This window comes from Mesoplodon densirostris, chromosome 5, assembly GCF_025265405.1.
Source record: "Mesoplodon densirostris isolate mMesDen1 chromosome 5, mMesDen1 primary haplotype, whole genome shotgun sequence".
NCBI classification, from domain to species: Eukaryota; Metazoa; Chordata; class Mammalia; order Artiodactyla; family Ziphiidae; genus Mesoplodon; species Mesoplodon densirostris.
Window position 1 is genome coordinate 144,811,955 of NC_082665.1, and position 12,392 is coordinate 144,824,346.

Below are 12,392 nucleotides of genomic sequence, written 5' to 3' on the forward strand. Positions count from 1 at the left end.
AAGAGCCCACGCTCTTTGGGCAGGAGTGAAAGGTAAAGGGCCCTTGAGGGACTTTCATGTTCCTGAAAAGGCAGTCGTTGGGGTGGAGTTTGATGGTAAAAACAGCCACCCCTGGCTTTGTCCCTTCTTCCCCACCAGAGAGCTGGGGAATGTCCAACTCATTTGAGTGTTTATTTCATTTAGCAAGTATTTTTTGATGTGTATTATATGTGCAAACCTGACCAGGTTTTCTGAGGACAGAAGTCTTGGGGGAAAACCCTCAGTTTATTAATGAATACCTTCGGCGGAATTTTGAATTTCTTTTCAGGTCACTTTATTTTTCTTAATAGAGATTCATAATATGTAATTGGGTTGAAAGAAATGCAGGCACTGCCGCAGGGTGCGTGGAGTTAGAAGGGAAATCACGAAAATTACGGGCCAGGGCAATGCTGAGAGCCGCCGGTGTCAGGAGAACCGGGCGGAACGGGTGACCCGGGACTCCAGGGACCCACCACCTTCCTGCTCGCCTCCACGCGCCCCACACTGCCGCGGGGACCGCGCTCGCTCCTGCAAAGGGTTCCTGCGCAGCCGTGACGTCACGGCGTCGGGGCGGGGCCCGATGCGGGGGCGGGGCCGTTCCCGGATCTCGCGGAGGGGGCGGGCCGGGGGCGGTGGCCCGGCGGGGAGCGCTCAGCCTCTGAGGTACGGGCGTTTAGAGCGCTCCCGCTCGACTGGAGGCAGGTGCGGAGAGGCTTGGGGGTCGGGATGCCAGGGCCGCCCACAGTCCTGGAGCAGACGCGCCCCGAGCAGAGCGCGCCGGACTCGCGGCGCGCAGGCTTCGTTCTGGGGCTGGACGTGGGCAGCTCGGTGATTCGCTGCCACGTCTATGACCGCGCGGCGCGGATCCGCGGCTCCAGCGCTCAGAAGGTGACCGAGGAGCTGGCGTCGGGGCAGCGGGTCTGGGTCGCGCGGGGCACCCGGGATCGGGTCGCGGGGGGGCGAGAGGGCGGGACCTCCTCATCCGGCTTGGACGCAGCCACCTGGAGCACCGCGGGCCCTCCGACCTGAGCGGCGCGCCGAGACCGGCCAAGTCCCCGCATTCCCTCCCCGGGCAGGGTTGAAACCTGTGCGCCCTTCCTGTCCCGGCTGAAGACAGCAGGGGCTCGGTTTGTGACCTGGGGCCGCTCACTCCCTTCCGCTCACCTGAGGATTCGCCTCTCTGGCCTCACCTGGGTGGGACTGCGGTGACTCCCGGGGCAGGGCAGGGCAGGGCAGGCTGGCTGCGCGTATCCAGTCAGAGGGTGCTTTGTGACTTGCTTGGTTTCTCCTGTACTTCCTTGATAGGCGTCCAACCCTGTCTTTATTTACATTTAGGATTTTCAAATCTTGATGGAATTTAAGTTTATGTTCGTAATTCAGTTATCATCATTAACTGCTTCTCAAAGTGCTGAGCAACTGATTCCCAGAGATATGAGAAGTATTGGACAAGTTTTGAAGGCTGTGTTGTCATTACTTTTCTCATTTCCATCTTTGACAATTCATGAAAGTATCTTTTTTCTGGTTTGAGAAACCTATCAAGTCATTAGTTGTTATTAGTAAAGCAACTAACAGATTGGTATTCTTCTGTTCTCGTTTTAATGAAGTGTTGATTTCCACACAGTTGACAGCATGCCAAAAATAATGTTGATTCCATGTGATGTTTCTTATTTACTCTCCTTTCCAATACCAACATCTTTTTATGTTGGCGGTGTTGGGGGAACAGGAGCTATTAGTTACCTGACCCATTCCCAGCAGCACTGGACTCCCTCATTTGCTTGGTTCCCACCCTTTTCCCCATCCCCTTAGAAGTGTTTTTCAGCCGCAGGGGTTGCCCAGGAGCAGGTCCAGCCAAAAGACTGCTTTGAGCGTTTGTTTTCAGGACTTCCTCATTCTGGTTTCAGGACCAGGACAGGGAAGAGGGACCTGGTCCCTCTTCTGTTCACCTCTGCAGGAACACTGCCCACCACCCACACACCCCATTCCTAAACCCACCCGAAAGGACAGCTGAAAGGCGGATTCTGTCCTTCAGCGACTATGTTCTCCGTATCTTTTTATGAGTCTTTATCAGAACACGATGATACTTTACACACAGTCTCCCTTACAATTCTAGACACAAAGTACTTTTGTTTTAAGCAGTGATTTTTTTTTTCAAAGAAGTTGAAGTGTTTGAAACCGAAGGGATGCAGAAATTGTTAGAAGATCAAGTTTCACAGTTGCCATATAATTTGGGGGGAATCATTTTTTTAGAAATGAGGTAAGAATCTCAAAGATGAATCAAGATTGCTGTGAGCAGCATTAGACTAGAATGGTTTGGTCAGACTCAAAACTGTGGCGAAGGTGTCTAGAAAGGTATGTGAGTAAATAAAAATACAAAAATTCCTTGCCCTCAAAGGATGAAGCGCTATGTCTTAAATTAGGAGTTGAAAGCAGTGCCTCGCAACCTGTGATAGGAGTTTACAGCAGTGCTTCGGAAAGTGAGGCTCCCAGCTGCTGGGGCTGAGAGAGAGAAACTAAGATTTAGAAACTTGTGTAGCAACTTGGCAGAGTCATTTTATGTCTGTTGACCTCAATAATAAAACATTTGGGATTTTACCTTGTATGTTCTTTTTTCCTAGAAAGTTGTTTTAATTATGTCTTAAAAATTGTTGGTTCACAATGAATTACACATCAGAAAAAAACCCAAACAACAACTGGTCCTTTACTTCAGATGGCTTGAGTTCTTTGGGAAGAATGGTCTTGTTGGTCTACACTGCTTCTTAGCACCAAGCATGTTACTTCGTGAGTACAGAATAAATAACTGAATTGCATTTAATCAAAGTATTAGGAAATCAGTTTGCTTCATGGGACTCTATGGATTAGACACAGAACTTGTGTTTATTTACTCAAGTGAAAATCACACCTCTGCTAAATTATGTTGGAAAGAATATATAATAGTAACCTAAATGTCTTAGTATAGGATTTGATTGATATTGCTAAATAAATAGCTTAAAAAGGAGAGAAAGAAGAACTGAACAGATCACCCTTTAGAGATAAGAACAAAATAGGCTTTGTTGGTCTTTTAATTAAAATTGAAATCCCAAACAGGAACCTTTACATTAGAAGGCTAGTACTAGGTCTCTCAGAAGACTTTAATTTTATCTCTTATGGCATTCATTTTTTAATAGCAGAGGCACATTTTTAGCCTTTTTCTATAAGTTGTATTTAAAAAAATCTTTCTATGGACTCTTAAATATTGGCGTTATATACTAGAGTAGTATTCACAGTTAGAAATCCCACATGTGAATATTTGATATTTTTAGTTTTTCAAAATGAAGAAAGTTCATCATGTTCCCCATTGAAACATCATGCCATTGTGAGAAACTGTAAAAGATGATAACATCTTGGTTGGAAGAACAGGACAGAAAGGCCACTCCAAAGAAAACAGTGGAGTCTCCAATACTGTGTACCCTCTGGACATTGTTGAAAAACACTGGTTGTTGTCTTCTTGTCTTTTGTTTTTAATCAACAAAACACGTTTTCTTCTTGGCTTTGATTATATTCTTGATCTAATTTCTGTTTGGTCTTCTAAACTATTGTGACATGTTTAGGGATGGTGAGCTGTCTGGGTTGGTGGAGTTGGGGGAAGGGACCCTGAAGTGCCACAGACCCTGGTTTGTAGGCTTGACGCGATGATGGCCACGTTGAGTTTTTTGGTGTGAGGAAGTGTTTATTGCAGTTGAGCCATTACAGTCTGTGGTCATGAAAGTATTGCATGGAAAGGACAGAAATGTTGTTTGATAGAAGAGGAATAGATTTTGTTAAATCTGTTTGTTTCTAATGAGTTCACTGGGAATAATAGATTCTTTTTTCATATCATCCCCATGTCACCCTCATGCTCCCCACATTGTCACTTTTCTCACAGTTCCTTTTTTTTCTCTCTATTTTGGCCTTTTCTTATGTGTCAGAGGTTTTCCTTAAATGGTGATCTTTGGTTGGTTATCTGTTCATATTTTCAGTACTATGTCTTACTTTTCTCAGCTATATCTGGTACTTGCAAGTAAAGAACTTCCCTGGTTCAACCCCTCCAGAGAGTAAATCTCACACCTTCTGCCTGGTTAGAGAGGGGCAGTGGATCTGGCTGGACAAGGAGACCTGAGGATCCTTAGAAAGACTGAATCTATCCTCTGTTCAGCCCCATCTGGCCTCCCAGCCTTCTGAGGTACCTCTAATTTTCAGGGCTCTATCCTAGAATCTGCCAGGGGTTGAAGAGAGATAGTATAATCTGAGGAGCTACTGCGGTATCCAGTTTTCTCTCCTGTGCTTAGCCCTGTATAGTAAGTCCCCTACATACGAACCTTCAAATTGCGAACTTTCAAAGATGTGAACATGCGTTCGCATGTCCAGTCACATAAGTTAGTCCACGTGTCTGGTGTACATTGTCACTTGTGTACATCCTCTACAAGTGGTTGTGCTTTTGTGTACTTTACAGTACTGTACAAGCCCAAGTAGTACAGTATCTTTATTTCTTGCTTCTTTATTTCGGAAGTAAGTGTAAAAGCAGCGGTTATGTAGCGGTTACTGCTGAAGAACTGAAGAGATTCACAACGCAGGAAATGGCAAGGGGATTTTCTTTATTTGAGGAGGCACTGTTAGTTTTTGAGGCACAGGACCCGAACATAGAACGGGACGCAAAGGTTGCAGCTGTCGTTGAGAATGCAGTCCAGTGCTACCGGGTCACCTATGACGAGAAAAAAAGAGCTACTACCCAGACATCACGGGATCGTTTTTTCAAGAGAGTAGATAGAATTAAATCCAGCAAGGAACCAGAGCCTGTGCCATCAACGTCAAACGTGAGTGAAATTGCATCTTGCCCTCTGTCTCCTATGGCTGATGATCCTTCAGCTCTACCATCTCCCACCTCCTCTCCCTCCTCCAGTCAGTAACTCTTCTTGCCTGTTCACTTGATACCAGCCCCTGTATGCCAGCTGTTGTACTGGACTACTGTACTTTTCACGCTACCATACTGTAAGATTAAAAATGTTTTCTTTATTTTTTGTGTTTGTTTTTCATGTATTATTTCTGTGAAAAGTATTATAAACCTATTACAGTACAGTACTATATAGCCGATTGTGTTAGTAGGATACCTAGGCTAACTTTGTTGGACTTCCTTTTTTTTTTTTTTACAACTTTATTGGAGTATAATTGCTTCACAATGGTGTATTAGTTTCTGCTTTATAACAAAGTGAATCAGTTATACATATACATCTGTTCCCATATCCCTTCCCTCTTGCGTCTCCCTCCCTCCCACCCTCCCTATCCCACCCCTCCAGGCGGTCACAAAGCACCCAGCTGATCTCCCTGTGCTATGTGGCTACTTCCCACTGGCTATCTACCTTACGTTTGGTAGTGTATATGTCCATGCCTCTCCCTCGCTTTGTCACAGCTTACCCTTCCCCCTCCCCATATCCTCAAGTCCATTCTGAAGTAGGTCTGTGTCTTTATTCCTGTTTTACCCCTAGGTTCTTCATGACTTTTTTTTTCTTAAATTCCATATATATGTGTTAGCATACGGTATTTGTCTTTATCTTTCTAACTCACTTCACTCTGTATGACAGACTCTAGGTCCATCCACCTCATTACACATAGCTCAATTTCATTTCTTTTTATGGCTGAGTAATATTCCATTGTATATATGTGCCACATCTTCTTTATCCATTCATCGGATGATGGACACTTAGGTTGTTTCCATCTCTTGGCTATTGTAAATAGAGCTGCAATGAACATTTTGGTACATGACTCCTTTTGAATTATAGTTTTCTCAGGGTATATGCCCAGTAGTGGGATTGCTGGGTCATATGGTAGTTCTATTTGTAGTTTTTTAAGGAACCTCCATACTGTTCTCCATAGTGGCTGTACCACTTCACATTCCCACCAGCAGTGCAAGAGTGTTCCCTTTTCTCCACTTTCAAACAAATTGGACTTAACAATGCACTCTCGGAACGGAACTCTTTCATGTGTAGGGGACTTACTGTACCCACTAACTGATCGTATTAAAAACATTCGTTAAAACCTGGTCTGAGCTTCCTTGCTCTCTTCTTGCATAAATCTTTTTCATGTTTTTATTTTAATGGAGTCTTGAGAGGGATTGGAGATAAAACGCTTATGTTCAAGCCATCATTTTAACTTGAAGCCATAGATTCTTTTTATTGTATTTTTTAAATTAGCGTATGGTAAAGTTGACTTTTTTTTTTTTTCGGTATGTGGGCCTCTCACTGCTGTGGCCTCTCCCGTTGCGGAGCACAGGCTCAGCCGCCATGGCTCACGGGCCCAGCTGCTCCGCGGCATGTAGGATCTTCCCGGACCGGGGCACGAACCCGTGTCCCCTGCATCGGCAGGCAGACTCTTAACCACTGCGCCACCAGGGAAGCCCTAAAGTTGACTTTTTTGGTGAATAAGTCTTGTGAGTTTTAGCACATATGTAGAAGTAACCCAGAAACTCCCTTGTGCTAGCCCTTTGTAGTCAGACCCTCCTCCCACACCTAATCTCTGAAAACCACTGATCTGTTTCCCATGACTATAGTTTTTTGTCCTTCTGAGAATGTCATATAAGAGGAATAATACAGTAAGTAGCCTTTGGAGATGGGCTTTCTTCAGCAGAATGCCTTTGAGATTCATCCATATTGTGTGTATCAATAGTTCATTCTTTCTTATTTCTGAGTAGTAATCCATTGTGTGGATGTACCACATTCATTCACCTGTTGAAGTACATTCGGGTTGTTTCCAGTTTCTGATGATTTTGGATAGAGCTGCAATAAACATTTGTGTACAGATTTTAATGTGAATGTAAGTTTTCATTTCTCTGGGTTAAATACCTAGGGGTGGGATTGTTGGGTCACATGGTAAGTAAGTATTTAACCTAACAAGAAATTGCCAAATTCCAGAGTGCCTCTACCATTTTGCATTCCCACCAGCAATGTATATGAGTTCTGTTTGTTCTTTACCAACACTTGATGTTGTTAGTAATTTTTATTTTAGGCATCCTAATAGATGTAGTGATATCTCATTGTGGTTTTGATTTGCAATTTGCTTAATTGCTAATGATGCTGAGTATTTCCATGTGCATATTTTCTGTCTGTGTATCTTCTTTGATAAAGTGCCTGTTCAGGTCTTTTGGCCATTTTTTAATTGAGTTGTTTTCTTACTGTTGAGTTTTGAGATTTTAAAAATATCTTCTGGATATAAATCTTGTGTTGAATACGTGATTTGCAGATATTTTCAACCGGTCTGTACTTGGTCTTTTCATCTTCTTAACAATATCTTTTGCAGAGCGAACATTTTAAATTTTGATGAAGCTCATTTTTTGAGTATTTTTGTTCATGAATTGTACTTTTGGTGTCACGTCTAAGAACTCTTCACCTAACCCCAAGTCACAAAGATTTTCTGCTGTGATTTCCTCTAAGCATTTTACAGTTTTACATTTTACATTTAGATCTATGATCCATTTTGAGTTAGTTTTTTGTGTAAGACATGAGGTTTACGTTGAGGTTAATTTTTTTGCGTGTGGATGTCTGTTTCAACTCTTGAAAAAGCTGTCTTTTCCCCATTGAATTGCCTTGTATATTTGTCAAAAATCAATTAGCCATACTTATGTGGGTCTATTTCTGGATTCTCTTCTGTTTCATTGATCTGTTTGCTATTTTTATGATTACACTATTTTGATTAATGATTACACTATTTTGATTACTATGGCTTTATAGTAAGTCTTGAAATTGCGTAGTGTGATTCCACCAATCTTTTTCAACATTGTTTTGGCTATTTTAGTTCTTTTGCCTTTCCATATAAATTTTAGAATCATCATATCTATATCTATTAAAAATCCTAGGATTTTGATATGGAATTGTGGATGGAAATTCTTTTAGCACTCTAAAGATGTTGAGCCACTTCCTCCAGGCCTTCATGGTTCTGATGAGAAAGTCCACAGTCATTCGAATCATTATTCTGTGTATGTAATCTGTCTGGTTGCTTTCAATTTTGTTTTGTTTTGTTTTCAGTTTTCAGCATTTGAATTATGCTGGATCTGGCTGTGTAGTGCTTTGGACTTATCCTGGTAGGAGTTTTCTAAGCTTCTTAAATATTTAGATTTTAAATCTTTCACTGAGCTTGGGAATTTTTTGCAGTATTACTTCCCTGAAGTAATTTTTTTCTGCACTGAACTCTTTCTTTTCTTCTTTGGGGCCTCTGGTGACATAAACATTGTCCCAGAGATCCCTGAGACTTTATTATTTTTTTCTTTCTGTTGTTCAGATTAGAGAATTTCTATTGATCTACCCTTAAGCTCACTGACTTTCTTCTCTTATCTCCATTCTACTATTGAGCGCATCCAGTATGTTTTTTTATTTTAATTATTTTATTTTTCTTTTTTTAATTGATTTTTTTCCGGCTTTATTGAGGTATGATTGCCAAATAAAAGTTGTATATATTTAAGGTATATAAATTGCTGTTTTGGTATACGTATACATTGTTAATTAAATAACGTAATGTTAATTACTCATCATGAGTATACAGATGAGGTACTCATCATCTCACATGGTTACCATTTGTGTGTTTGTGTGTGTGGGTGTAGAGAACACTTGAGAACTACTCTCTTAGCAAATTTCAAGTGTATAATACATTATTATTAACTCTAGTCACCATGGTGTACATTAGGTCTCTAGACCTTATTCATCTTATAACTGAAAGTTTGTATCCATTTCCCCCACTCCCCTAATAATTGTATTTTTTAATCCTGAAGTTGTTAGAATTTCTTTTTTCTTTTGTTTTTTTTTTTTGGCCATGCTGCTCAGCTTGTGGGATCTTAGTTCCCCGACCAGGGATTGAACCTGGGCCTTGGCAGTGAAAGCACCAAGTCCAAACCACTGGACTGTCAGGGAATTACCAAAATTTTGTTTTTCTTCATGTCTTTTATTTCTTTGCTGAGACTTTCTATCTTGTTTCAAAAGAATTCACCCTTACTTCTTGGAGCATTTTTATAATAGCTGCTTTAAAGTCTTTATCAGATATCTGTGTTATGTTGGTATTGGTGTCTATTATCTTTTCCCATGTAAGCTGAGATTTTTCTGATTCTTAATATACCTTGTAATTTTGGATTATATCCTGGGCATTTTGATGATCATGTTATAAGACTCTGGGTCTTGTATAAAGTTTATGACAAATGTTGATATTTTTCTTTTAGTAGGCAGTTAATGCAGCTGTGTTCAGTCTACAAATGCTGACCAGCCTTCCTTGGACTTTGATTTCAATGTTAATTCTGTTTTTAAGATCTTGGAGGTACTATTTGGATCTGCCCTGTGTAGTATGTGCCACCTAGAGGTCAGTCTGGGACCTGGACAGTGGTCTGTTTTTTCAGTTCTGCTTTTAACATCGTTGCTATGCTGTCTGGTATTATATTCATATACATGCAGCTTCCAGGTGAGCCTAGGAATTCATCCACAGCTCTCTGGAGTAGCTTTCCCAAGCTCTTTCCTCTCTGAGATCTTCCTGGGATTTTTGGTTCCCTGAGCCTCCCCCTTTTGGGTCCTCTTGCCAGAAGCTGGAGCTTTCATTAGCCCATTCTGCTGGATACTTCCTATGTCCACACCTGAGGCTAGGCATCAGGAGCACACAGAGAGAAAAAAGCCATGGGGGGTTCACCTTACCCTCTGGGGCCCCCAGCTCCTCTGATTAGAGAGGAAGGTTTACCTCCCTCAGTATTTTGGGTGCTTGTGGTTACTGCTGCGGCCACCATGATGGGATAGCCAGGATATAAAAGTATGGAGGTGGGGGGGATAAAAGAAAAAGTGAGGGATTTCTTGCATTCCCTCTGAGTGTTAGCAAAAACTCTACAGGTGTTTTCACTGCATCCTGATACCCACTTCTGGTTTTCAGGCTGCCTTGAGTCCAGGCCAGGGGGTACCAGAAGAAAAGTGGGAAACTCACCACCAGTTCAGTGATATTCTAATTCTTATCTTCTTCCCCAGTCTGCCTGCCACCGCATACTTTTTGCAATCCACAGATAGCTGCTCCATGCATTCTGTCCAGGTTTTATATCTGTGTTCAGTGGGAAAGAGGAGGTGGGGTGTGCTTACTCCATCATAGCTTGAAACAGAACTCAGTACTTTATTTGCTAATTTAAGGTGTTTTTTTTAGTTTGACTTTTTTTTAAATTACAAAAACAACACATCTTCATTGTAGAAAACCTGAAAAATAAAGGTAAACTTAGAAAATAAAATAAAGCTAAAATCTTCTGTAAACTTATGAACTGAAGAAAACTGTTATTTTGGTGTATCCTTTTTTATTTCATATATGTATTTTTTTAATTAATTAATTTATTTCTTTTTGGCTGCATTGGGTCTTTGTTGCTGCGCGTGGGCTTTCTCTAGTTGTGGCGAGCAGGGGCTACTCTTCGCTGCAGTGCACGGGCTTCTCATTGTGGTGGCTTCTCTTGTTGCGGAGCATGGACTCTAGGTGCGTGGGCTTCAGTAGTTGTGGCACGGAGGCTCAGTAGTTGTGGCTCACGGGTTCTAAAGCTCAGGCTCAGTAGTTGTGGCACAAGGGCTTAGTTACTCTACAGCATATGGGATCTTCCTGGACCAGGGCTCAAACCCGTGTCCCCTGCATTGGCAGGCGGATTCTTAACCACTGAGTTACCAGGGAAGTCCCTATATACGTATTTTTTCCATGTTAACAATAAAAATGAATTAGGTAATAAATAAAATCTTGTTTTAAGTTATTTTAACCAGTAACCTTAAGACCCAGATGCTATTGACTTGATCTAATGTTGTTTATACTAAATCTTCTCTTTTCCTAAATAGGTAAAAAGTCTTCATCCTCAAGCTGGCTGGGTTGAAATTGATCCTGATTTTCTCTGGCTTCAGTTTGTTGCTGTAATAAAAGAATCTGTCAAAGGTAATTGGATTTATAGAAGTAAAGATAGGCAGTAAATATGTCTTGTGTGTAATAAAGAGTTTTCCTCAGGCGTCTGTAGAATTTTGTGGGTTTCCTAAGTTATACATACAATATTTTATTGGGGTCACAGTTTCCCAGTAGTTTGGGGGGGGGACATTTGTGGTTTACACTGAACCACTTTGTCAAGGAAAGGTAACAGCAGCTCTGTCCTCTGCTTTAACTCTTTTTGAGCTGCAGTATTAAAGTCTCACCTTCCCTCTTGGTTCCCTGTTGTAGCTAGTGCCGATTTGATTTCCTGTTGTGTTTAAAATACCAGAGGGTTATAAACAAAGTTACAACACTCAGTTCCTGCTCTCAGGAGTTTACAACTGAGTTACCTTTATTGTAAAATAAGTTTTTGTTTTGTTTTTCCTGAGCAGCCTCTTAATGCAAAGTGCTCTCCTGGCGCAGCCAGGGTCTGAAATCTTAGCTCCTTAAGAACATTTGCAGTGCAACCTTCTTTAAGAATATGGCGAAAGAGGACTTGTAAATTTGAAAAGGTCTTTTACTTCATTTTTCTGACTGAATTGCTTCTCCTTCTCACCTTTCTGGTTTGAAGTATTTCAAAACCTATAAAAAAGAGTTCAGAGAATACTACATTGAACAGCTGTGTACTTTCTCCTAGATTCAAATGTGTTTTACAGTGTTTACATTACCATCCTCTACAAACTTTTTTTCTTGTTCGCTGACCAAAGTGAGAGTTGGTTGTGATGTAATAACCTGTCATCTCTAAATACTTCATCATTACCTCCAAAGATAAGGAGTATTCTCAAATGGAAACACAATGCAGTTATCACACAGGAAATTTAACATTAACCCAGTGATATTTTCTAATACTTGGTCCTCAATATTCCCCTCTTATCTCAGTCTTGAATAACTTTTTTTTCAATCCAGAATCCAACCAGAGATAAAGCATTGCCTTTAGCAGTCAGTCTGTTTAGTCTCCTTTAATCTAGACCATGTTCTTCATTACACTGAGAGTTTTCAAAAGTACGGAACAGTTAAATAGACTGTCCTGCATTTGGAGGTTGTCAGATTATTTACTTATGATCAGGTTAGGTTAAATATTTTTGGAAGGAGTACTGAAAAAGGGGGTGATGTGTCTTCCTCATTGCTCAAATTGAAGTTGTTCCTAAGTTGCTTAGTGGGATAAATTGCTTTTTTAAAAGAATATCATGAAAACACTTGAACTGCTGTATTTTAAGAAATTTGGACCTTCCAAAGATCCAAGTTTTTATTTGCATTCTAGCATCTGTTTGTGTGGAAAATAAGATCTGTGCTTCAATATTTATACTACTTTCCCTGAGGACTTTCTCTTGTTGCCATCAACCAGCTTCTATTGTGGCTGATCTTTGCTTAAATTAAGATCCAATTTTTTTGTATCAATATTATCAAGAAGAAAATACAATCTG

The 12,392-nt window shown here is 41.0% G+C and overlaps 1 protein-coding gene across 4 annotated transcripts in view; it reads left to right on the plus strand.

Annotated features, from left to right (window-relative positions):
* The first annotated feature begins 646 nt into the window (after positions 1 to 646).
* Positions 647 to 12,392, plus strand: part of GK5 (glycerol kinase 5) — an 84,868-nt gene continuing 73,122 nt past the window's right edge. For 2 of the 4 annotated variants that reach the window (XM_060100223.1, XM_060100224.1), the window contains exons 1-2: positions 647 to 720; positions 10,848 to 10,941. Coding sequence is in view for 2 of the 4 variants with exons in the window: in XM_060100222.1 (XP_059956205.1) it covers positions 745 to 906; positions 10,848 to 10,941 (256 nt within the window). In the remaining 2 variants the exon portion in view is untranslated. Of the gene's footprint in view, positions 721 to 744; positions 907 to 10,847; positions 10,942 to 12,392 lie in introns of those variants that run through there. The other 2 variants (XM_060100222.1, XM_060100221.1) reach the window with 1 other exon arrangement.